Below are 27,965 nucleotides of genomic sequence, written 5' to 3'. Positions count from 1 at the left end.
CCCTGCTCAAAGTTATGACAATTCATCTTTTGACATGCCAGTGAGCAGTTATCTCACACCCAATCTGCAAAGAATCACACTCATTTGACTGTTGATTTTGAGCCTCCTTCAGCTGCTGGCTAGTGGCCGTGGATCTTGTACACATAGGCGGCAGCTTTTCATCATCGGATATTTCATGAATTTGAGGGGATTTGGCAGGATGATAGAGAGGGGATTTGGCAGGTGGTGAGATTACTTCTTCTTTGACATCTAATGCTCTTTTTGATGCCAATGTCTGGGTTGTTAATTGTGAATCCGACACTCCAATGAAAGCTGCAGAACTGTGTATTACAGAGGTGTTTGAGGATAGAGTTGAGATATCAAGAAGATTAAAAGAGGTGGTAATCTCAATGCTAAATCTGCTCATCTTCTCCTTATATAACTCCTTCAAAAGAGTGATAATCTCTCTCCAATCTGTCTCCTTCTCAAGGGTGATTTTAATTGAAGATCCATGTTTGTTTGATGAGATGACTGCTATACAATTTGGAAAGCAACACTGTCTTCTCAATGTCTTGAATCATTGAGTATATACAAGATTTAAACAATATCTCAATTCTCTGATTCTCTTCAGACATCTGCTAATCAATTAGATTATAGAGTCATTATCAAAAAGTATTATCAATAAATATATTCAAAATACAATCTATCAGCTTGAACTTCTTTGCTTCACAGATAAACACATCTTCAATCTTCTTCTGACAGTACTTTTTCACAGTCATTATTTTTTCAGCTCTCTTTCTTTTTATTTTAATCTCAAATCATTTTTATAAGTACTTCTGATCTCAGCACTGCTGCATCAGCAACTTTACTACTTTCTTCTTCAACTTCTCACACATCAGATTATCAGTATTAATTCTTTTATACTATTAGTTAAAATTCAGCAAAAGCATTATTCAAGATCATTATCAATCTACTTCATTATGGAGTTTTTTCAAGACAATATAGTATGTTTTGCAGTCAGTCTCTTCACATTTGAAGACTTCTTTCTTTTTCTCTTCAAGATGATGGCAGTATTTGCATGCCTTGATGATACACAGAGTCATCAAATGTTTCTTGAAGAGAGAGACAGACATGTTTTCAGCAGAGAGAGAGAAAGAAAAACATATTCTGATTGTGATGATGAAGATTTGTTTGGAAAAAAATATACACTTTTTACAAGACAATATCTGCACAGAAATATAATGAAAAGAATAGAGATATATCAAAGAATTCAAGAAGAAAAAAAATCTACAGCTATATATTATAGAAAATTACATATTTTATAGCAATACTGTTTGTATTTTTGTACTGCTTATTGATATTATATGCATGCAGTTGCTATATAAGTTATATTATAGCTCAATGCAGATGGCATGCTTGTTGCTATTGCATGCATACAGTTGCTATACAGGTTATATTATGGCTCAATACAGATGAGATACTTGTTGATATCATATACATATAGTTGCTATACAGATTATATTATGACTCAATGCAGATGAGATGCTTCTTTGTTGCTGTAGAGATTATTTGTATATACAATCTTTCAGATTAATATCTACAGATGTTTTTTTTTTTTTAGTTCTTTCTCTCTTTTCTTCTCAATTCATTATAATTCTGCATCAGTATGTTAACTATTAAAAGCAATATAAATATCTCAATGTTTTCTCACTAATGAATACTGATTAATTATTTGATTCTATCTAGCAAATTCAGTGCCACAAGTCTCTGTCCTTCTCTCTCTGAAATCTACATGTTTATTCTCTGTGCTTAACCCTCTCTCAGCAAAAAAATAGCTTATGATAAGGATATTTCTTATCAGAGGGTTATGCCAACAACTGCTGCTGTCTGCAAGGCAGCATTTGAACAGCAAGTGGCAGAGTGAGAAGCAGTCTGAGCTCATCATCATAAGCAGCATTTCAATGCTCATCATACTGTGTGGAAGGTGTGCAACCCCCACTCTCATATGAAAAAAGTAGATAAGCAGAGTATGAAATTATCAAAGTAATACTTTTTGATAATATTAGATGTTGATATAAGAGTAGAGGCTATTCATGAGATTCAATACTATCAGAAGTCAGAAGATCTTATTTTCTCTAAGACTGTGTTTATATATCTTGTTCAGAAGATTGAGAGAGAGAATTATCACTTTCAGTATTCTGTTATCAAGACTCTTCAAGTCACAGCAGAGACAATCTTGATCACACTTTTTGAGTGTATGATATTATATGAAAATAAATATAACAATATCTCACTAATTATTTCACAGATGGTCTTAAGATCATGATTCATTGTAGACAGATGATTCTCACTGTGAGGGATACTAGATTGATTGTAGAAATTGCTCAAGAATTGAGGAGTAAATTTTTTGACAACTATAGACTGATGAAATAAGTTTTATTTTATTTATTTATATTTTTCATTTTTTTTTGTATTTTTTATTTGTTTTTTATTTTTTTGCAGAAGATTTTTGTTTTTTTTTTATTTCATTAATATTCTCAGATGTTTGTTTTGTTTTTTCTTTAATTTTTAATATATCTATAGATATATAATGATATTTCTGTTGTTGACTTTAAAAAAGATAATAATATTTGATAATGCTCACAGCATAACTAGACACCATTCAATGTAATAACATGTGGATTATGTAATTATGAGTAAGTCACAGTCTCATTTGATATTATATTGTAAAATGGAATCAAATGAGACTGTGACTCAGAAATCAAGATAAGAACAGTATTCAGAACTTAATATTTTTTATAAACAGTGAAATGAGATCAGAGTTATAATATAAACAGTGTAAAGTGACTAATTTACAAAACACTATATGAGATCAGAACTAAAATATTTGATAATGAAACTGAGGAAAATTTTAGTCTCAGTCTCATACACAGTCACACAGTCAGTCTAACTACTATCAATCTATCTATCACTATCAATCTATCTATCACTGCTAATCTATCACTGCTAATCTATTACTGCTAATCTATTGCTGTTAATCTATCTATCACTGCTAATCTATCACTATCTATTGCTGCTAATCTATTGCTGCTAATCTATTGCTGCTAATCTATCTATCACTGCTAATCTATTGCTGTCAATCTATCTACTACTGTCAATCTATCTACTGCTGTCAATCTATCTATCACTGCTAATCTATTACTGCTAATCTATCACTGCCAATCTATATAGAGTAAATTATAATTCCATTTGATTTCATTTTGTAAAATGAAATCAAATGGAACTGAAATCATTAATTTATTAGTAAAATATGATCTGAAACTAAATTTATAATATAAACAGTGTAAAGTGACTAATTTACTAAACACTATATGAAATCAGAACTAAGATATCTAATAATGAAACTGAGGAAAAATTTGATCTCAATTTCATATATGATTACACAGTCAGTCTACTCTCTTTACAGTATATTATATAATAAGCTTCTTATTCTATAAAAAACACTCAATGAATTACTGAATAAAAGCTTTATTTATATTAACAACTCATCTGCTGCAGCATCTGTACTATTTACAAAGAAATTAGATAAAAGTCTATAATTCTATATTAACTATTGAGAACTCAATAAAATTACATAAAAAAACTGATATTCTCTTCTGCTCATCAATGAAATACTCAAATAAATAGAAAAAATAAAATAATTTATAAAGTTTAATATTTCTGCAGTCTTCTATAAGATAAGAATCAACAAAAATAATAAATAATTAATCATTTTTTATATATATTACAGATTATATAAATGAACAGTGACTCTTTTTAAATTAGTAAATATCTTCAGTATATTTCAGAAATATATCAACTGAGCTCTATAAGATCTACTTAATAAGATTATATTAGTATATATAAATAATATTCTGATCTTTACTGATGAATTGCTCATTGAACATCACAAGTATATATAACAAGTATTTAATCATTTACAAGAAGTAGAATTATAAGTGAATATTGATAAGTATAACTTTGAAATCAAATCTATAATCTATCTAGAATTCATCATTGAAGCTGAAAGAGATATACAAATGAATTCTAAAAAGATAAAAACAATTCTTAATTGAGAAATATCTATCTCAGTAAAAGAAACTAGAAGTTTTCTAGAATTCATTAATTTCTACTGAAGATTTATCAAGAACTTCTTGAATATCATACAATCACTAATAAATTTAATATAAAAGAATACTGTATTTCAATGAATTATCAAAGTAGATACTGTTTTCAAAAAGTTGAAGTATATATTCACAACTGCTTCAATACTGCAATCATTCAACTCAGATAAGTATACAATTCTTAAAATAGATATCTCAGAATATATAATAAATGAAGTATTGATATAATATAATAATAAAGATATTCTGCAATTCTGTATTTTTATTTCAAAGAAAATATTGTCTGCTGAATACAATTATAAAATCTATAACAAGAAGCTTCTGATAATCATACAATATCTTAAAAAATGAGAATTCAAGCTTGTGAATGTAGAGAAGTTCAAGATCATCACTGATTATAAAAATCTAGAATACTTCATAATCATTTATAAACTTACAGAGAGATATATATACTGATTGCTGTTTTTTAACTGTTTCTCATTTACAATTCATTATCAATCAGAGACAGAGAACATTTTTACAGATGCTCTATTCTACTGAAAATAAAATATATTCTTCAATAATCTAGACAACAGATGAAAGTATTGAGAATATTAATTAATTGACTCTGTGATTATGAAGAGTTTTATATAATCAGATAAACTCTATATATATATTAATTAGTTCTGAACTCAAAACTTCTCATTTAAAAAGTAATAAAAATAAGTAGTAGAAACAGATAAATTCTGACAATAGATTATTAAAACTGTATAAAATAAAACACTCTGATTCTCTGCAGATGTATACTCAAAAATAGATATCTCAGTATATTCAATTAATAATAACAACTGCTTATACTTCTGAAATAGATGATGAGTCTCTGATTCAGAATCTCTACAAATATAGATTATATAAGAAATTTATAACTTATTAATAATCAGATACTCAGAGTGTAAAATTATATACAGTATTATTATTCAAAAATTCTACTGACTGAATATATTGAAGAATATATATTGATTTATATACAACTGTAATTACTGCAGTTCAGTGACAGTATAGTATAAATATTAAAAAAAATACTGAAACTTCTATCTATCTCTGAATAAACTTGATATAATATAATCATTAATTTTACAGTTTTTTTATCTGAAAATGAAGATTTTATAAATATCTTAGTCATTATCAATTAACTTAGTAAGAGTGTAATACTGCAGCTCTGTGATAAAATAAACACTGAAGTTATTACAAATATTTTTATCAGAAGTTCATTCTATTGTATACACAGTTTGTTTTTATTTATTATATTAGATAGAGACAGTCAGTTTGTAAGTATATTTTAAACTTGTATATATCAGCTACTAAGAATTAAATAAAAATTGTCAACAGTATATCACTCAGAGATCAATGAAGCTACTGAGAGAATAATATAGATAGTTAAGAATATTTTCTAAAAATTTTATAACTATATACAAAATGACTGAAGCAATCTGCTGTTATATACTGAGATTACTATAAATAGTCAAAATTCTGCTACAACAGATATAAACTCATTCTTTCTTTTATATAGTTATAATTTAGAGATTCTGAACTTCTCTGAAATAGACTGGCTGCTGAGATCATGAATTACACATTTGATTTGATTTGATTTGATTTCAGTCTATTTCTTGACATGATTTTAGTAGGATCAGAATCAGAATGAGAGTGTAAAGTGACTAGAATTATCAAAACATGAGTGAAATGGAACTAAAAAATCTTGATATTTCATGTAAAGTGACTGACTATCAAAATCAGAACATGATCTGAGACTGATCATGATTTTGACTCAAGTTTGGTCCCATTCTGATGATTATATAATACATCAATCTGATGATATGATTGGTGGAGATATTACCTCTATCTTGCTTAGTGCTGCTGCCAACCTACCCACCGCTGCCAATCTACCCACCACCGCCAACCTACCTACCACTGCCAATCTACCTACCGCTGCCAACCTATCTATCACTGCTAATCTATTGCTGCTAATCTATCGCTGCTAATCTATCACTGCTAATCTATCACTGCTAATCTATCGCCGCCAACCTACCTACCACTGCCAATCTACCTACCACTGCCAACCTACCTACCGCTGCCAATCTACCTACCACTGCCAACCTATCTATCACTGCTAATCTATCGCTGCTAATCTATCACTGCTAATCTATCACTGCTAATCTATCACCGCCAATCTACCTACCACTGCCAACCTACCTACCACTGCCAACCTATCTATTGCTGCTAATCTATCACTGCTAATCTATCACTGCTAATCTATCACTGCTAATCTATCACCACCAACCTATCTACCGCTGCCAATCTATCTACCACTGCCAACCTATCTATCACTGCCAATCTATATAGGGTAAATCATGATCCCATTTGATTCCATTTTGTAAAATGGAATCAAATGAGATCAGAATCACTAATTTATTAGTAAAACATAATCTGAGACTAGATTTATAATATAAACAGTGTAAAGTGATTAATTTGCTAAACACTATATGAGATCAGAACTAAGATATTTAATAATGAAACTGAGGAAAAATTTGATCCCAGTTTCATGCATGGTCACACAGTCAGTCTACTCTGAAATCTCTCAAAAGATTATATATATTCACAACTCTGTATAAACAGCAGAGAATATAATTAGTAAACTCAAAAAAATCTGTAAATAAATTGAAGCTTCAATAATTAGTATTCAATAGAACTATAAAAATTAAGTAAATATTAGAAAAAATTCTGTAATCTATTACAGTATAGAGAATAAAATCTGATTGAATCTTAAAAATATAAAAACAGACTGCTTTTTATATATACTGAATTATCATTATATTAAATATACAGTAATAGAAGTACTAGATATTCACAACTATCAACTGAATATTCTATCTGATATTTATAATATTTTTTATATAAATCTACTCTGATTCACAGCTGAGAATCTATTCTTCTCATAAAAAATCTTCAACTGACAATCATCTGTCATTATAAAAAAAAACAATGAACTCAAATAGAAAATTGAAGCAATTTTCAATAACAGAATCAATTATCATTATCATGAATATTTTATTAAATAAATAGAATACAATTATTCAATCTGAAAATCTGTATCTATTATAAAGAACACTGCTGTACTCAATATCTACAAATTCTCACTCATTTCAGTAGAGAGAGATAATGTGATAAATTAGTATTTATTAATAGTTAACTTACACAATCAACTCTCTATTATATATTTATATACTCATATATATTTATAAAGTTCTTTCACATCTTCTTATAATTTCATTTTACAATTATATATATTTTAATACTCTAATAATTCTTTCATTTCATACTTCTTCAGAGTATAATCTTCAATATTTCTTTCACTTCAATTCTCTTGTCTATAAGAATCCTCTTATATAATCTCTTCTTCTAATTTTTTTTCTCTTTCTTTTTTTAATCAATTTATAAACTGTTATCAGAATAGTGTCAAGTTCATTGATATTGCTATTGAAATAGATTATATAAACTGTGTAGATAATATAAACAGTTTAATCTGCAATATCAGTAGTATCTGCTTAATCAATAGCATGTCTGTTACAGATTTTTTGAACAATTCAAATATACAGTTAAAATGCCTTAGAAATCAATTAAACAGAGATATAAAATCTTTGAATTAAAAGAATAGAGCTATCTTTAGACTGACTGATGGAATCATGAATTTCACATTTGATTTGATTTGATTTGATCTCAGTTCATTTCTTGATGTGATTTTCAGTGGAATCAGAATTAAAATAAGAGTGTAAAGAGATTAAAATTTTCAGAAATAAAGTGTAAAAGAATCAGATTTGAGTCTAACATGATCAGAATGAAACTAACAAATCTTGATATTTCATATAAAGTGACTGACTATGAAAAATAAGAATATAATCTGAGACTGATTATTATTTTAACTCAAATTTGATTCTGTTCTGATGATTATGTAATACATGTATAATTGATAACAATCATTAATAACACTTATAAACTTATTCATACTATATATAATCTCAGTCAATTTTTTTCTTCACTGTATCATTGAAAGAGTATTTCATTACAATATTATTCTTATCAACAATTTCTTTTTCTTTTTCATATTTAATCATCATCAATTTCTTCACAGTTTCTTCTTGCAATTGATTATGATGATAATGATAAATATTTCAACTTGAGTTAAACTTTCTCTTTATATCAACTTCTGTCAATGAAATTGCCAGAATATTATATATCATTATTGCTATTATTAGATACTAACTACTGATTATTCTTTATAGATTCAGAATAGATTTTCCTTTAATATTAACAGAATTATTGTGTAGATAGTGGTTGAATTCAGTGTTGCAAATATTTCATTTTATCAGATTTTCTGAGACAATCAATAAGTGCAAATTCTTAAACAGTATTAGTAACAGATTAATACTAATATTATATTGAGTATTATGAAAAAAAATTATCAATCAGAGAATCATGATTCATGGACTTTTCAATTTATATATTCTTCTATTTATATTATTGATAGTTGTTATTGTAGTATATTCAAATTATATTAATATAGATTTATCATTTTTTCTTGATTTAATCCTCTGAAGTATATATATTGATTTAATATAAAAAATCAAGTACAGCAGCAACAGTATAGTAATCAGTAAATGACTGATTTATTCTGATATAATATTCTACAAATTTGTCTCAAGCTTGTTTAATTACTGAAGAAATAGTAGTATTTTAAAATTATTCTTTTTATATACAGATTATCTGAGTTTTCAGATAAGTAAATAATCTGTTGTATATTCATCAAACAGCTTGCATCATTAATATAACTGTAATAGATACAGTCTTTGTTGTTGTGTAAAAGATATACAACAGCTCAATAATATATTTTAACTGTGTTTACTCTGATTCAGAAAGTTTCAGAGTATAAATCTTCTCTTATTTGAAATTCTGAACTCAATGATTTACAGCATTTTTTAATTGAAGTGCTTGAACTATCATCTTATAGATAGAATTTTATTATATTCAAATATTTTATATTATATTAAGCAGAGGAGTTGAGCTGTGTGTGATTTGAATATTATGAAATTGCTGCTGTTGTTTGAGAGAGGTGCTGATTGTATTGACAATATAACAAATCTAAAAAAGAGAATAATATAATTAGAAAATTGATCAATTTACATCAGAGTATTATTAAATATCATTATCTTGCTAAGAGTCAATGAAAATATGACTTGAGTATCAATTTCAATATCATTTTCATCAAAACAACTGATCAGTTCTGTGTTTTTAGATTCAATATTTAATACTTTGATCAATACTTGCACAATAAGCTGTATAATATATATAATATATGAAATATATCTATATTTATTATTTCATCTATACAATATCAGTTTTTACTTCAGACTCTGTATTATAGTGAAGTTGTTTGCTGTATTGTCTGTTGTGATTGCAAGAAGTACTGATAAAATATCTCAGAAATCATTTTTAATAATTATTATTAGAATCTTCATCATATACTCATCTGTATAACTGCTCTTCAATGATTCAAAGTTAATTAATTTCTTTTTATAGTTTCAATCTTCATCAATGAAATAACAAACAGTGTTTAAAAAGAAGAGATTATTGATATTTATTCATGCATTCACTGTCAGTGATATCTTCTGTTATTTTTTCAATATAAGTTTAAATTGTTGTATATTATTATTATAATGAATATCAAGAGAGGAGCAGAGATTAGATCAATGAGAAATTTAAATATATGAATTCAGTATTTACAGCAGAGTTCAGAATTCTGAGTTTTCAACAGTATACAGTAGAAGATTCAGAGATATATATAGATATAGAAGTTGTTTACAAAAGTTGTTAGATAAAAGAGTTGAAATTACAAAATCAGAATTGATTTATTATCATTTTCACATGTTTTTCTGCAAAATAGTACATGAGTGTTATTAAATATTGTTATCATTAGTGAGAGTAAATGATGTACTTATCAATTCATTTCAAATATTCTGATATTTTTTTCTAAGCTGTAGATAATCAATAGATTTCAGATGTTGTATGATTTCTTCTGAATTATATTCACTTTATAATAAATGTTTCTGTATGAAGTTGTAATAATTACAGTGAAGAAATAGCTCTTCAGTAATCTTGACTGCAATTTATTGAAAGTTTTTTCATATATCTTCTCATTGTCTATACTGACTTTTTTATAGATTGTATTGTTTATTATCTTGAAGAAAAAAGAATATATATATTCATCAGATTTGAAAGAGATCATCTTACAAGAATTTATAAATAATATAAATCTTTTGATTCACTCTTATTTCTATAAGATCTTCAATTTTCATTAAAGAAGATGATGAATTTCTTGATTCAGTGATGAATAAAGTTATTATAATGATATAAATAATAGAAAAGTATAAGTAAAATAAATTGTTAAAATAATAATATTAGAAAATCTATTGAAATTTTTACTACTTTTTTTCCAATAATCTACTCTAATTGATTAGAAGACTAGTTAAATATATTTATAATTAACAACAAATACAATACAATGCAACAAAATATAAAATAACAATTACTAAAATATTAAAAAAATTATTAAATTTTATAGCTACTGAAAAGTTTATTTATTATAATTCTATAGTATAAATATATCATCTTTTGTTGTTTACAGATATTATATATAAAGTCATATATATGACATCAAATAATGTACAAGAATTATAAGTATATATATATATATATATCATAAGTGTAATGTCTCTATGATGATATATTCTCACAATAAAGAATTTTTATAAAGTGAAATATCAAATAAAATTTCAAATTTTTGATCATTATAATAATACAATTAATTTAATAAAAGTATTAAAAAACTCTGTAAAAAAAAATTTTCTTTTATCATTTCTCTTTCTTCTTCTCTTTCTTTTTATTCTGCTTCTTCTTCTTTTTCTACTTCTCTTTATTCTTTACAATTCAATTCTGCTCTTTCTTCTTTTTCTTCTTCTTCTTCTTCTCATCAGAGAAAACAATTATCTCAAAACTCTTCTCTACTATCTTTTCAGATAAGAAAGAACTCTTCTCTCTTTTCATCAGATTTATTTATACTTCAAAGTTATATATTTTCTAATCTGCTGTTTCAGATTCTATCTCTGCAGCAAGCAGATTAGTATACTCAGAAAGCAATATTATCTTCTTAATATTTTGAATTATTGAGTGTATATAAAATCTAAATAAAATCTTAATCCTCTGATTCTCTTCAGAAATCTGCTAATCAATTAGATCACAGAGCTGTTATCAAAAAGTATTATTAATAAATATATTCAAAATACAATCTATCAGCTTGAGTTTCTTTATTTTATAAATAAATATATCTTCAATCTTCTTCTGATAGTGCTTTTTCACAGCTGCTATTTTTTCAGCTCTCTTTCTTTTCATTTTAATTTCAAATCATTCTCATAAGCACTTCTGATCTCAGTGCTGCTGCATCAGTAACTTCACTATTTTCTTCTTCAACTTCTCACATATCAAATCATCAGTATTAATTCTTTTATACTATTAGTCAAAATTCAGTAGAAGTATTATTCAAGATTATTATTAATCTACTTCATTGCAGAGTTTTTTCAAGATAATATAATATATTTTATAGTCAGTTTCTTCACACTTGAAGACTTCTTTCTCTTTCTCTTCAAAATGATGATGATGTTTATATATCTTGATGATATACAGAGCCATCAAATGTTTCTTAAAAAGAGAGACAGACATATTTTCAGTGAAGAAGAGAGGAAGAAAAACATATTCTGATTGTGATGATGAAGATTTGTTTGGAAAAAAATATACACTTTTTACAAAACAATATCTGCACAGAAATATAATGAGAAGAACAGAGATATATCAAAAAATTCAAGAAGAAAAAAAAATCTACAGCTATATATTATGGAAAATTATATATCTTATAGCAATACTGTTTATATTTTTGTGCTGCTTGTTAATATTATATATATACAGTTGTCATACAGATTATATTATAATTTGATACAGATAAAATACTTGTTGATATTGCATGCATACAGTTGCTATACAGATTATATTATAGCTTGATATAGATGAGATATTTATTGATATCACATACATGCAGTTGCTATACAGATTATATTATGATTTGATATAGATGAAATACTTCTGTATTGCTGTAGAGATTATTTGTAAATATAATCTCTCAGATTAATATCTACAGATGTTTTTTTTTTCTTGATTCTTTCTCTTTTTTCTCTTCAATTCATCATAATTCTGTATCAGTATATTAACTATTAAAAGCAATATAAATATTTCAATGTTTTCTTACTAATGAATATTGATTAATTATTTGATTCTATCTAGCAAATTCAGCACTACAAATCTCTATCCTTCTCTCTCTGAAATCTATACATTCATTCTCTGCACTCAACATCCTCCCTCTCTCTCAAGTAAAAAAATAACTTATAATAAGAGTATTTCTCATCAGAGGATTATACCAACAACTGCTGCTGTCTATAAAACAGTATATAAACAGTAAGTGATAAAGTAGAAAGCAGTCTGAGCTCATCATTATAAGCAGTATTTCAATACTCACTGTGCTGTGTGGAAGATGCACAATTCCCACTCTTATATGAAAAAAATAAATAAGCAGAGTATGAAATTATCAAAGTAATGCTTTTTGATAACACTAGATACTGATATAAGATTAGAGGCTATCTGTGAGATCTGTTACTATCAGAAGTCAGAAGATTTCATTTTCTTTAAAGTTATATTTATATATTTTATTTAGAAGATTAATGAAGATCAGTATTGTTTTCAATATTCTGTTTTCAATACTCTTCAAGTCACTGCAGAGACAATTTTAATCACACTTTTTGAGTGTATAATATTATATAAAAACAAATATAACAATATCTCACTAATTATTTCACAGATGATTTTAAGATCATGATTCATTATAAGTAAATAACTCTCACTGTGAGAGATACTAGATTGATTATGGAAATCATTCAAAAATTGAGAAGTAAATTTTTTGACAACTATAGACTGATGAAATAAATTTTGTTTTATTTGTTTATATTTTTCATTTTTTTTGTATTTTTTATTTATTTTTTATTTTTTTTTTACAGAAGATTTTTGTTTTTTTTCATTAATATTCTCAGATGTTTATTTTGTTTTTTTTTTTAAATTTTTAATATATCTACAGATATATAATGATATTTCTGTTGTTGACTTTAAAAAAGATAATGATATTTGATAACACTCACAGTATAATTAGACATCATTCAATGTAATAATATATAAATTATGTAATTATGAATAAATCACAGTCTCATTTAATATTATATTATAAAATGAGATCAAATGGAACTGTAATTCAGAAATAAAGATAAAAACAGTATTCAGAACTTAATATTTTTTATAAACAGTGAAATAAAACTAGAGTTATAATATAAACAGTGTAAAGTGACTAATTTATAAAACACTATATAAGATCAGAACTAAAATATTTGATAATAAAACTGAGGAAAATTTTAGTCTCAGTTTCATACACAGTTACACAGTCAGTCTAAATTTTTACAAAATAAAATTAAATGAAATTATAATTTACTCTATATAGATTAGCAGTGGTAGATAGATTGACAGCAATAGATTAGCAGTAATAGATTAGCAGCAATAGATTAGCAGTGATAGATTAGCAGCAATAGATAGATTAATAATAATAGATAGATTGATAGTGATAGATTAGCAGTGATAGATTGACAGCAATAGATTAGCAGTGATAGATTAGCAGTGATAGATAGATTGACAGTGATAATAGATTAGCAGTGATAGATAGATTAGCAGCAGTGGATAGATTAGCAGCAGCACTAAGTAAGATAGAGGTAATATCTTTATCAATTATATTATCAGATTGATGTATTATATAATCATCAGAATGGAATCAAACTTGAGTTAAAATTATAATCAATTTCAAATCATATTCTTACTTTTGATAGTCAGTCACTTTACATGAAATATCAAGATTTTTTAATCTTATTTCACTCATGTTTTGATAATTCTAGTCACTTTACACTCTCATTCTGATTCTGATCTCACTAAAATCATGTCAAGAAATGAACTGAAATCAAATCAAATCAAATCAAATATATAATTCATGGTTTCAGCAGTCAGTCTAACCTTTTCCATGTCTCATGATAATCTCCACATAAGTACAATGTTCCAGACTCCAGAATTAACCAAGACTGAATCTCTTGTGATGGAATTGATTGAATAGCTGCCTGTATTCTTGCAGCATCTCAATCAGCAGCAGAGCTTCAATCAGCAGCATCTCAATCAGCAGCATCTCAATCAGCAGCACTTCAATCAGCAGCATCTCAATCAGCAGCATTTCAATCAGCAGTATCTCAATCAGCAGCATCTCAATCAGCAGCATCTTAATCAGCAGCATCTCAATCAGCAGCACTCTGATCAGCAGCAGAGCTTCAAGCAGCAGCAGAGCTCTGAGCAGCAGAGCTTTGAGCAGCAGCACTTCAATCAGCAGCACTCTGATCAGCAGCATCTCAATCAGCAGTACTCTGATCAGCAGCAGAGCTCTGAGCAGCAGCAGAGCTTTGAGCAGTAGAGCTTTGAGCAGCAGAGCTTCAAGCAGCAGAGCTTCAAGCAGCAGAGCTTCAAGCAGCAGAGCTTCAAGCAGCAGAGCTTCAAGCAGCAGAGCTTCAAGCAGCAGAGCTCTGATCAGTAGCATTCTGATCAGCAGCAGAGCTCTGAGCAGCAGAGCTTCAAGCAATATCTAAAGTTGAACAACAGTAAAGAGATTGCTGGCTATTCAATTTATATAAATAACTACTTCACCTCTATTGCTCTATTTCATTATCTTTGAAAGCAAGGAATTGAAGTCTGTGGAACTACTCATTCTGTCAATCTATCATCTTTTCTACAAGAATTGAAAAGCTCTGAATTATCTGCTCACATTCCCTTCAATACTCTGTGTATTATTTCTCAAAATAAAGTTCTCTGTCTTGAATAGAAAGATAATAATATAGTATTACTACTGTCTACAATTCATCTGCCAGACAGCTTTGTTGAATGTGTCAGAAAATGCTCAGAAAAGACATCTACTAATGAATCTCAAATTCAGAGAATATTTAGAGATAATTGACAAAAAGCAGTGAAGATTCCTACTATTATTGATGATTATAATCATAATATAAATGGGATTGACCTAGCAAATCAGTATAGAGCTTTCTATAAGACTCATATACTCATCAATTGCATCTGGTTGACAATTCTGTACTGAATTATTGATCATTCTATTGTGAATGCTTATATTCTTCATCAACTAGCTACTGGCACTGGCACTGACACTGGCACTGGCACTGGCACTAGCACTGGCACTACTACTCTTTCTTATATTCAATTTTGTCAGCAGCTCTATCATCAACTCTTTGAGTTTTCAAGTTCACTATCTTCTATTTGATTAAATTCAGATCTGAATCATCATCAGATTTCTCTGTCATCCACTCAAACTTGTGCTTGGTGTCAGTACAAAAGAAAGAGAACAGAAGAGAATAAAGATAGAACTCCAAGAACAAGATCTGATTGTGCTGTATGTAATAATATTTCTCTCTGTTTGAAGAGCAGATGTTGGCAGGAGTTCCATTCTATATCTTAATTAGGGCTAGATCAAATAGATTACATAAATTATATAAAAACATGCCAATACAGCCAATCTCTCATCTAATCCAGTAGATTTTGTGCTTTTAATACACTAATGTACACACTAAAAAAATGCGCTAATTGTGCCTAGCGGCCAGACGAAGGGATAATACACAATGGTGACAGTATGAATATCCAACGTATCCAGGAGCTCAGCCCGAGAGATGTAGCTCATAGCTCAGTGTCGATCAATAACCAGACAGCTCATTACCGATGGAAGTAACAATCGGAGCTAGCCCCGCCTCAGCCAATATATTTCCATTGACTTCTCATGCAAGATTATATTCTTTGATGAGCTTTTCCGCGCAAGTATCACCAGTCACATACGCTGCGGCTTGGATATGCCCGCTCACTAACACAGGGATCACACTCATATCTGCCACGCGAAGACCATCGATACCCATGACGCGGTAATCACAATCGACAACTGCATCGACATCTCCAGCCTTGCCCATCTTGGCGGTACATATCATATGCCAGCTGGACGAGATATTCTGCTTCCAATATTCCAAGAGATCCTCGTCAGAGTTAGATTTGGGCGCAGCTAACTCCGCCAACCTATCCTTGATATAAGTAGGATGTTTTGCAATGCGGAATGCATCACGGAGTGAATAAATTGCAGCACGACGATCAAAGGGGTGGGAGAGGAATTTTGGATCCATGCGCAGAGGCTCGTTTGGATCCGAAGATTGCAATGTAACCTCGCCACGGGCCTGGGCGTTGTATAGGAAAACAAGCAGACAGGTATAATCGAGAGCCGAGTCTGGGAAATCCGGGACGAACCAATGGATGGGAAAGTGAGTGAAGATTTCGTAATGCGGGACGGTTTCTTTTTGAAGGTACTCCTGCTCCTCAGAGGGGAGGTCTTCGAACTCCTTCGTCTGCGTGAGTCCGTCGATCTTGAACCAGCCTATGCCGCATTCGCAGGAGAATTTGGACCACGGGCCCGTGGCATCGCGCTTCCATTGTTCCAAGGCTTCGTCCATGACTTTTTTATTGCCGTAGAAAGCCCGTCGATCATTATTGGTGCTAGCCACCGTGTTGATGAGTGGAATGAAGTAGTGATCTCGAAGACCTTGGCCGACGGCAGGAGCATCAAGCATGACGGGAATGTCGAATTTTTCCAACTGTCCCTTTGGGCCGATACCTGAGTGCATCAGAATCTTCGGCGTGTCCAGTGCGCCTGCTGAGAGGATGACCTCTTTAGAGGCCAGGTCTATAACGTTAGCTCATGAGCTGGTCCATAGCTGTGTTTATTTGGGAACCAAGCATTCCACAGAGCAGGTTCTTACATCGGGTGCCATTCGCTACTACTCCTACTGCCTTTTTGTCCTCTAAAAGGAGACGCTGGACAGGTGAATTAGCGATTATTGTCAGGTTCTGTGCCTGGCGTTTTAATAAATCTTTTGCAGTGGATCTCAGACCCTTATGTGCCGAATTGATCAGCACAGACATGCCAATTGGATTACCAGAGTTGTGGTCTGGGTTGAGTGGAAATCCAGCCTGTTCAAAAATGTCAAGCGTGGGCACAAGATCCTTCTCCCATTCTGCAGCATATCCGACGTGGAGGGGACCCGTTGTGCCATGGTCCGCAGCTTTTGGAGCAGCGTATTTTTTATCAACTCCGGCTGGAACCTCCCCGTGGAACGTCTCAAGCTCCTTAAATCGGGCGTGGATGTGATCCCAGTTAAAGGCATCATCACCTACGATCTTCGCCCATTCGTCGTAGTCATCCCGGGCACCAAGGCTGTAGACACCAAAGTTGATGGCGCTGGAGCCTCCGACCCCGCGTCCACGAGAGTAATCGAGTTCGCGGTTATTGCAGTACTCCTGGGGTACAGTTTTATAACCCCGGTTCATATTCTTGTTTTGAAAGGTCAACCATCGTTGCCCATCGACGCGTAGGTTCCTATCCTCGAGATTATCGCCTGCTTCGAGAAGCAGGACTGTTGGATTCGCACGAGCACGAGCAAGCCCAGATGCAACAGCGCTGCCAGCCGGGCCACCTACGTTTCCCGATTTCAGCTCAAACTGTTAGTTACCAGAGGCTTGAATTGGTAATCTTACTGCCAACCACGATGAAGTCAAAAACGGGTGCCATAACTTCACCCCGAAAAACCCAAATTTCTTTATCTTTTCTTTCCTTTTCGGAATGTATACAAGATTTGTTGCTTGAGGAGTTTGATCATTGAAGACCAGCTGTAGTCGCTCGCCACCTCCTCTTCTTAAACGAAGTGAGGCGTTCTCTAGTCTTTAGCAACCTGGCATCCACAGCAGCGGATTTTCATGTGGGGAAACGGGATCCCGAGGGGTCAGCGTTGCGCCGTTGGCCTTTTGCGCATGAGAGGGCCTCTCCAGCCAATCATGGTGCTGCTGTTCTGAGAAGTTCCCTGCGGACTTCATTTACCGCGCTGTATATTGAGAATATGCTTATTCTCCCCGCCTTGCTCTACAGCAATCGTCAAAGCAATTCAATGCATTGGACGGCAAGTTGCCCCAAAAATTTCCCCCTCATGGATCCTAACCCGACGGCGTGCGTATATTCGGCGTATCATTAGTGCTACAAGCCAACAAGGAGACAGAAGCTGGTACCATCCTCGATTGCCATTGAAGGGAAGGCTGCCCCAGAAAACAGGGCATACCGCGTAGTAACCTCATCAAAAATTATAGTTACCCACACTAGATGAGATGGTTGGTGAAAAGTTTTTCCGGCCGAACACTAAGACGCACTAATGATCTATGACGGAGCCGACAAAAACTATTCTCTAAGCGTTTATCCAACTATTGTTACATAGATGGTGGGTTGGGTGGCCATGCCCACGGGTATATATATCGCTATGAGCGCAACCATTTGACAAATGGTTATGTTGGCTTTTTGCTATGGATAACCTAGTGGCCATAGTGCTATCTTATTCCACTATTACAATGGAGCCAGACTCGCTGAAAAATATCATATACATCCAATCCAACCGCCGAAATGCTTCCGAAGACCTCACAGCATCCCAGTCGAAGAGACTCACAAACCACCATCTCAACCGAAAATCTTGGTGACAGCTCAGACCACGACAGTGTGAAGCGTATAATCGAGGCATACACCCCTTCAAGAGGGCACCAGGACGAAAAGCTAGCCAAATGCTTAAATGCATTCCTTGACATTCTACCCCAAGAAGGCGCCACTAGAATCGCAAATGACATTTTACGGTGTGGCAACGATCCCGACAAGTTGTTTGAAGTCTTTGAAAGTCTACGCACTGGACTTCTCATTCCCAGTAAGTGAATTTACAGTAATATACAAGTGCGCTAGAGTTGTGTCACTATACTATTCGGTTACTGATATTACTGCCAGTGAAATCGTCAAGCCGTGTGTCCTCCGTTGTCAGCTCTCCCCATTTAAAGCGTGTAGAAAGTCGCGAATCAGTGGCAGCGCAACTCCCTTCCCCGCTTGCCCGTGAAAAGCGATTTCGTGACGATTGTTTGAAGCGAGATGGCCACTTATGTCTTGTCACAAAACTTATGGATGGTAACCATTGGGAGACAATGGGATCCCCTAACGAGCAGCCAACAGCACCAATCGAGGTCGCACACATCATACCATTTTCATATGCTTATTTTCCAGCCAAGGAGGTGAGTTTTTCACCAACTAGTTCAACTCTCACGGCTTGTCAGGGATGTTGATGTAAAACATTTATGTAGGGTCCTCCCAAAGATATAAGTGAACGCTGGGAAGTTTTGTACCGATGTTTCCCATCCTTACAAAAAATAATTGGAGTGAAAAAAATAAATGACACATCGAATGGCCTGAGTCTCTATTTTCCATTACACCGCTACTTTGGAAGCTTCCAAATGGCTTTCGAACCGATGGTAGGCATTGTTGATTTCTCTGGCGTGCTAGTGACTGTACTGATATTGTCGGTGCTCATAGGAGGAAACTAATACGTACCGCATCAAAACATACCCCCGCTTTGATCCAATAATGCGGCAAAATCTTCCAAAAGATCGAATCGTGAGATTCGGCACCAATGACGATAGCTCCCAGGGTGACCTCCAGCCCCCCGAAGCTGAACTTCTTCGGGCCCACTTTGCTGTCGCAGAGATACTTCATGCTTCAGGAATGGGAGCTGATATTGAGAAAGTGATGGATGATATCGAATACATTGGATGCCTTGTGGAAGATGGGTCCACCGATGTTGGTCGGATACTAGATCTTGCTCGCGCTTTTGTTCCTACCAGAATCTTTGAACAGCCGTATTTAGATTGTTATTAGTTAAGTTAATTGAAAAAACTCATGTCACAGCAATTGTCACCCTCCCAACCCCCCGGAGCGAGAAGATGTTTGACTACGACCGCAAGATAGCGCCCGGAATCATCAACTTTTCGTTGCCTCTCCCTACCCACTCACTATCTCTATAGTCGGTGGTGAGCGCTGTTTTCCCACTTCTGGCGTTTTTCATCGCCGACATCATGTTTAAAATTCAGACAGTAGTTATTCTAATAATCGAATGCCAGCTATCAAGATCTTATATTTAAGAATAATTGGTGTGCGGCGAGCGGCTCCTCGGTGGCTTGGCACAGCACTGGCACGGCCCGAGGTCAGCCAATTGTCCGAGCATTTTGGTCTGGCGAGATCCACCAAAATCTTCATCGAGATCTTAAGATTCATCCCTGGTCAGTTTGAGGCCGAAATACTCGTTTGGATCCACGCAACTTCGATGCTTTGTTTGAAGTGCTTTGTTCAGAAAACCTGCTGACATTGGTAGGGAATCCTTATGGCGAAGATGGAGAGTCACGATGTCCGCTTAACTTCACAAATTCCTTCTGATGCCACAATTATTCATGGTCTCAGCCCGCTCTTGACCAATTTTTCTCCGGACAATGTGCTTCCAGGTGAAAAGCTCTCAGCGGAGAGTCTCTCCGCAATTATTCAAAGGCTTAATCGAGCAATAGTCAACAGTGATATTATCTGGGAACTTGGGTCAACCGTTGTACTCGGTATCAGCCCAGAGAGTGTCATGAAAGCTGGGTGCGGTATCGACATCGACCACATCCCGACAATGAACCACATCAAGCAGCGACTTCCCCAACTTCGGTCTCCAGATATACACGGAATCCTTCAATCTGGGCGCTGGGGTTTTGTGTTCATGACCAGAATTGAAGGCGAGCCGCTTGACCGACTTTGGAAAACACTTAGCCCGGCCCAGAAGGAATCTATCAAGGAACAACTAGGATCTATGTTTTCCAGCATTAGATCACTTCCTCCACCTCCTTCAGATGAACCCCACGCCATTCTCGGTGGTGGTATCCCGAGAAGATGCAAGGATGCAAGGAGGGATATACGGGTTGCAGAGCATCCCATTAAAAATGTGGCCGAGTTCAATCAGTTTCTGACTTCTGATCCAAAGCGTACGGAAACGGGATGGTTGAGGATGATTCGTTCGTTTCTTATCTCCGACTATAAGTTGGTTATGACGCACGGCGACCTTCATCCTCGCAATGTCATGGAGCTCAAGCCCAATGTATCTCCATCAGATGTTCCTGCAGATTGGGTTGAGGTGACAGGCTTACTTGATTGGGAAATGTGCGGCTACTATTCAGAGTATTGGGAATATGTGAAAGCCCTACATACAATTTGCCTGGGAGGTGGCTTTGATGGCTGGTGGGTCTACCTACCAGTTTCAATTGGTGTGTGGCCCAAGGAGTATGCTGTCGACCAATTGATAAGCCGCCGTTGGAGGGGCTAGAAATGACAATTGGTATGTATGCTTGATGGCTTGTTAACCCAGAACTTGAGGCTGTATCACTGTATGTGTTGAAGTCCCTTATCAAAATGAGGATTCTCCTTAAGGAACCTGTTTTTAATGGGGTTTATTTTCCTTGAGATTCCCCAGTATCTGGAACAAGAACCAGGCAATAAAAGTCAATGGACATATCTACAAAAGAAGTTCTACTATCCCGGCATGTTGAATCCTACGGTTATACCAGACAACCTAGGTGCCAGTGAGATTTAATATGGCTAGCTATTAATACGCAGAATGTGTCCTCGACATATGCAGCAGATTGTGCAAGGAATGGCTGGGATAGTGATAGCCGGAGTTTCTGCAGCTGTTGTACGGCAGCCTATAGTGACAAATGTGTCAAATAGGTTTTTTATACTAGTGTTACAGTGTACACACTCCAATTATATTCATTTTATTTGTAGTCAATTAGAGCTTATTGGTTAGATATTTTAGCTCTATATTATCTTATGTCATCAAAACTCACTAACCCTATTGAGTATATAACAAAATAGAGGTAAGAATAGGGGTAAAAATAGTGGTCAAAAATCTGTGAGAAGTGAGATTTCTTATAAGAACAGTAACTGAGCTCTGTTTACAAGAATCTGATCAAAAGTTGATATAAGTGATAGCTTATAAATCATCTAGAAATTGATTAGATAGCATTCATTTTTTGATTGAAGATTTTACAAACAATTGTTTGTATTAATAATAAAGTATACTATAATCTATCAATCATTCTACTAATCAATCTCAACACTGATTCTGAAATCTTATCTCATTTACAGATAAACCAAGATAGTTTATTTATGTTTCAAATTCATTAGAATAACTCTTCTCTGTCTCCATCACAGTATCTTTCATTTTCTTCTTTATTTTCTTATCTATCTTTATCAGAGTGTCTTCTATCTTCTTTACAGATTTCTTCTCTGTCTCTGATTCTATATTATATTTCAACTTCTTTAACTTGAATAACTTGAATAGATTCTTCTCTATTTTAATTATCTCTGATTTGTCAACTTTGATTTTGAATTTGATTTTGATTTGAAGTGGCTGATTTTGTTTAATACAACTTAGATTGAATAAATCAACAGAGGAAGTATATTTGTATTTGATCATTAATATAGAGATATTCTCTTCTTTGACTTTGATATCTGATAATTTGACTTTGACATTTATTGATTTCAGTGATTATTCAATGAGATGATTGAACTTATTATAGATAATAAGATATATATAAATAATTGTAGTTGTTGAGATTGATGAGTGCACTTTCTTAAATAAACTCAATAACTTCTTTAAATCTAACTTTCAAATATCAGAAGTGAGTATTACTGCATTATTCTTTTCTATAATTAAAACAGAAATAAATATATCAACTGAAGAAATAATAGAAAGAATATTTTTTCAGAATATATCAAATCTGATAGTGATGATTTCTAGAAAATCTTTTATAGTGAAAAACTCACAATCTGAGTAGATTTTATTCTGAATTTTATCTATATAAAACTGATTAGAGTTACTCTTTAATTGAAGATTTTATATTTATAAATTAACTCTTAGTTGTAGTATGTTTGTAGTTTTGCATTATTATATTCACATTTTCAAATATAAATAAGTAATTTGTAGGATTTTTGTAATAAGAAGAGCTGATTCAGTTCAGATTTGACAATAGATTTCTTTATAAGTAATATATATTGAATTAATATACTGACATTGAGAATTATTTGTTGAACTTTCTGTGTTTTTTAAATAATCAGTTAATATACTTGCTGAGAAGATTTAAAATTAAAAATTATTATAGAGAGTAATGATATCAGAGCTGAAGAACTGAGACTATCTTCAATGACAATGATTTTATCATTTATTGAAGTGATAATGAAGAATTTCAGTGTGAATGAATTGATTTTATCATAATAAGAGCAGACAGCTTCACTAATACAGTATATTTCATAAGAAAATTCAGAATAATTGAGACAGAATGATATTCATATAATGAAGAAAATCAAGATAATAATAAACAACAAAACAAAACTGAGGAAATTTTGTGTGTGTGTGTATGAATGTGTGTGAATATGTGTGTGTGTGTGTGTGTGTGTATGTGTGTATGTATGTGTATGAATTTCAGCAACTTGATTAGTATATTAATTAGTATAATAACTAACTGCTTTTATTGACTCTAGACTATCTATTACAGATTAGCATATAATATATCTAGATATGATGAGTAATAATATATCAAATCAATATATACTGTGAAATGATTGATCTTCTCATTGTGTAATCACTAGTTAACTATATAGAGATAATTATATATAATGAAGAATCATCTGAGCAACTAGTGCTCAATATATACACTGTCTATATATAATCAATAAAATACAGTTATATTAATTAAATAAGCAAATTCATAATTGAAATATCTTTTAATAGTATTAATAACTCTAGATTTGAATATATAAATATAGATGATAATGATATTACAAGATATAGAATATTTGATGTATATATATATACTGTGATGTATATACATTGCAAATATATATATATATAGTTATTCTATATTAGTAGATTTCAAAATTTACAAAGTATTAAATTTAACATTTACAGCACAATTAATAAAGTAATAATGTTAAAAGATACATTCTTAAGAATATTAAAAAGTGATTATTATAATATTTATTTGTATCTGAACTAATTACAAGTTACAACTCTGATATATCAGACTTGTCATTCTCACTATTTTTATTATAGATTTTCATTTTTATTATATTATTAAAATTTATTTTATACTTCTGTAATTGTTCTATTAGTCAGTTTCAAGTATCAGATAACTTTTCAGATTCTTATAGAATAGAAGATTATTGAGATTGTATATAATTATATACAAGTTATTGCAGCTGAAAATATACTATTTTATATATATACTCATCAGTTTTATTAACAGCTGCAGCAGTGATTCTTTCAGAAGAAAATCTTAACTTTGAAATATAATTCTAATATCAATTCTTTATCTTCAGCAGCAGATACTCATTAATATCTGTTAAGTATTAGTACTCATATAATATTAAATAAATAGAAATATTAGTGATAGAGATATTATATATCTCAGTTTTCAAAATATATATAAAGTTTTGAAAGCACTTGTGAGTCTGATTTTAAATCAAACTGTGATGTATTATTAGAATAATAATACAGTATTCAGAGCTGTTCATATACTTCATCAGATTGTTTATATTGAATACAAATTTGATGATTATTTCAGATTTCAATATAGTTTGTCATCTCTTGTTGAATAATTGATATATAAATAGTAAGAAAGATAATACAATTAGATATAGTATTGCTGTGATATAGACCTCTATCACTGAAATCTAAAAAATAGTGCTGAGAGAAATATTAGTATGAAGATTAGTATAATAATTAGTGGAAAGAATAGAGAATTTCATATTCTTCAGTAATTTATCAACTGTTTTGCAAGTTGTCTTTATCAAGATTCAATTTGCTGATTTAGTGTACTTGTTTCAAATCAATAGCAATCATTCAAAAAAGTATTTGAATTAGTTATTTGATGTAGTTTGAGACTTTGAGTTGTGCAGCTGTAATTATTGAAGTCTCAGTTTCTTGATCTAAACAAATAATCTGAGAAAATATATTGATGATTTAAAGAATATCAAGAAATTGTTGAAGAATAGAAACAGTGATTCAATTGATGATTTCAATATATATTCAGATAATATATTGAAAGTATATATTAATTGCTGTATATATTTCAATTTCTCAGTGTTGAAGCTTGCAATAATCATCAATAGATTAAAAATAATTTGATTCAGAAACAATATAGAATTCTTAACAGTGTTGAAGATTATTCAGTTAATATTTAATTTCATCTGAATTGAGAATCTGAATTGTTTTGAATAGATAATCTCTGAATTTATTAGTATTATACTAATCATTATATCAATCAATTAAATATACTGTGAAATGCTATACTCTTGCTGTCTAAAATATATGTATAGATATTCTCTTTCAAATCTCTGAATAAATTCACTGTTAAGCTTTTTTTATACAGTAGATATAAGCTCTTTCTGTATCTTATTACTCTTATAATTATTTCTTTACTAATGAAGTTTTAACTGCTGCTGAATTTAATAAAGTTTATATATACAAAGTTGAAATTCAGAATATTTTTATTTAATAATAGATAGAATATCAGCATTCTGCAAGTCTTGTGAAAACAACTTTTTAATAAAATATTGAATTTCATTATTAACTTTTCATTTTTTGTATTTTCTAATATTTCATTTTCAAAAACAACAGCTAAGAGTAGATTGACTAATTTTGAGATTATAAACTTATTTTAATTGAGAAATAATATATTGATGAGTTCAGTTCTGTTGATGAAGATCAATGATAAAATCTTTATAAAAAAGAAGATAAGAATAGTCAGCAGAAGATATTGTAAAAGAAAGTGAAAGAAAAAATATTTATTTATCTTAAAAAAAAAAAAGAAGAAGAGAGAAATAATAATATACTAAAAAAATAAAGAAGAAATTGAAACAAAAAATACACTAAACTAGCTTAAGAGTTCTTAATTATAAAAAAATTTTTTGCACAAAAAATTGATTAGTAGAATGATTGATATAATTATAAAAATAAAACAATATATCAGTTTTCTGAAACAAAAAATATATACTTATCTGAATTTTATATTATTTATATAAATTTCTTCAGAGTCATCTTCTCTTTCAAGATTCTATAAGTCTGTTTATAAGTATCAATGATTTTTTTTGATTTCTTAATTATTTGCTCTTTTTATTATTTTTTTATCAATCTTGATTCAATTTATTCTGTATAAAACAGTATTTTCAAAACAGAGAGCTTCTGATTTGAAATTTTTTTCAAAAAACTATAATAGCTGACAATATTATTGAAAGAATGATATTGTAATTTTTTAAAAAAACAACTGCTGATATCTTTCCACATACAAATTTATTGATTGTATAAAATAACAGAAAGTCTTTCTTCTTTTTTCATCAGCTTCACTTCTTTCTTATATACAGTCTGTGAATTTTTTTTGATTGATATATTTTCTTTATCAAATTATTGTTCATCTTTTATTTATCATTTTATTTTTTATATAGTTTTCTCAGAATCTAACAAATGATTTCATGCTGTGAGTCTGTGATTGATATTTAGAATAATTAATATAATAATCAGTAGAATAGAAAGTTTATTTTTCATTTAATTTAGAGATATCTTTTAATCTCTATTTCAGCATTGATGCTGTAATCTCTGTACTAAATCTATATTCTATCAACATCTATATTAACAAGATTTCAAAATTTTATTAATTATCTTTTACTTATAACTTCTGATTTTTTATTATCAATTATTTTCTATTGTTCTTCAGTATTTGCTTTTCTGAATATCTCAGTTTTTTTCAATTGTTGAATATAATAATTGACAGCTGTGTGATCTGTATTTTTAATCTATTCAATTATAGCTTCTTCTTCATTTATTTTTATTTATTATTTTATTACTCTTTGAGTATAAGAATTAACTGAGAGTTCTACTTCTATTTTTTATTTTTTATCAACTATAACTTTAGACTTTGATCTGTGATATATTATTTTGATAGATTTGAAAGTAAGAATCAACTGTGATGAATATGAAGACTGAAAAACCTGAGACAAAAGATGAAACTGAGGTTAGAAGTGATTGATTGATATAATAATTGATATAAAAATAAACTCAGAGCAAAGAGCAGAGAACAGTAGTAGTGATGATAAATGAAAAAAAAATCAAAAGAATTGAAGAATAAATGATGATATTCTATATGATATATTATCACATTTTCTTGAATTGTCTATTTGAATGACTTTATTGTTGTGTTATTCATCAATTGTATATAAATATCAAATATCTCTTCTTTCTCTTCTGTCAATTTTTTTATCTTCTTATATTATTTTTACTCTACTGTCTCTCTCTGTGCTCTCTGTCTTTTCTGACTTCTCTTTCTCTTCTTCTTTTCCACAATTTTTTAATTTTTTTTTATTCTATCAATATAAGTGAGCTATATTTTGTTTTTATATTAGTTATTATGCTAATCAATAAATTGGCAGCTAGAATCATCAAATAGCTATAAAAATAACAAGAATAAAAATGACAGTAAGAAGATGTGTTGCAGAGAAGAGATCTACAAAGAATTTAGTCAGTAAAATCAGAAGAGAAAAGAATAAATACTCTTCAGAAAAACAGTATATCACTCATA

The 27,965-nt window shown here is 30.8% G+C and overlaps 4 protein-coding genes across 4 annotated transcripts; 3 read left to right on the top strand and 1 right to left on the bottom strand.

Annotated features, from left to right (window-relative positions):
- Positions 1-1,984: 1,984 nt before the first annotated feature.
- On the top strand, positions 1,985-2,570 carry HCBG_03994 (uncharacterized protein; the record flags this gene model as incomplete). Its single annotated transcript, XM_045431043.1, has 4 exons — positions 1,985-2,006; positions 2,046-2,234; positions 2,288-2,377; positions 2,563-2,570. 4 exons carry the CDS (start codon positions 1,985-1,987, stop codon positions 2,568-2,570), a joined length of 309 nt encoding a protein of 102 aa, XP_045287596.1.
- An 11,788-nt stretch (positions 2,571-14,358) lies between these two features.
- HCBG_03993 (uncharacterized protein) lies at positions 14,359-14,826 on the top strand (the record flags this gene model as incomplete). The annotated part of the gene is made up of 2 exons (XM_045431042.1): positions 14,359-14,370; positions 14,479-14,826. 2 exons carry the CDS (start codon positions 14,359-14,361, stop codon positions 14,824-14,826), a joined length of 360 nt encoding a protein of 119 aa, XP_045287595.1.
- A 1,363-nt stretch (positions 14,827-16,189) lies between these two features.
- Positions 16,190-18,021, bottom strand: HCBG_03992 (glucose-methanol-choline oxidoreductase; the record flags this gene model as incomplete). The annotated part of the gene is made up of 3 exons (XM_045431041.1): positions 16,190-17,148; positions 17,213-17,926; positions 17,988-18,021. The coding sequence occupies 3 exons, from the start codon at positions 18,019-18,021 to the stop codon at positions 16,190-16,192; spliced, it is 1,707 nt and encodes a 568-aa protein (XP_045287594.1).
- Positions 18,022-18,897: 876 nt separating this feature from the next.
- HCBG_03991 (uncharacterized protein) lies at positions 18,898-21,658 on the top strand (the record flags this gene model as incomplete). The annotated part of the gene is made up of 5 exons (XM_045431040.1): positions 18,898-19,189; positions 19,267-19,544; positions 19,843-20,110; positions 20,427-20,585; positions 20,805-21,658. 5 exons carry the CDS (start codon positions 18,898-18,900, stop codon positions 21,656-21,658), a joined length of 1,851 nt encoding a protein of 616 aa, XP_045287593.1.
- Between the last annotated feature and the right edge of the window lie 6,307 nt (positions 21,659-27,965).

Source organism: Histoplasma capsulatum (genome assembly GCF_000150115.1).
Source record: "Histoplasma capsulatum G186AR genomic scaffold supercont2.5, whole genome shotgun sequence".
NCBI lineage: Eukaryota > Fungi > Ascomycota > Eurotiomycetes > Onygenales > Ajellomycetaceae > Histoplasma > Histoplasma capsulatum.
Note: the sequence above shows the minus strand (reverse complement) of the source record. Positions and strands in the feature narration are given on the sequence as shown.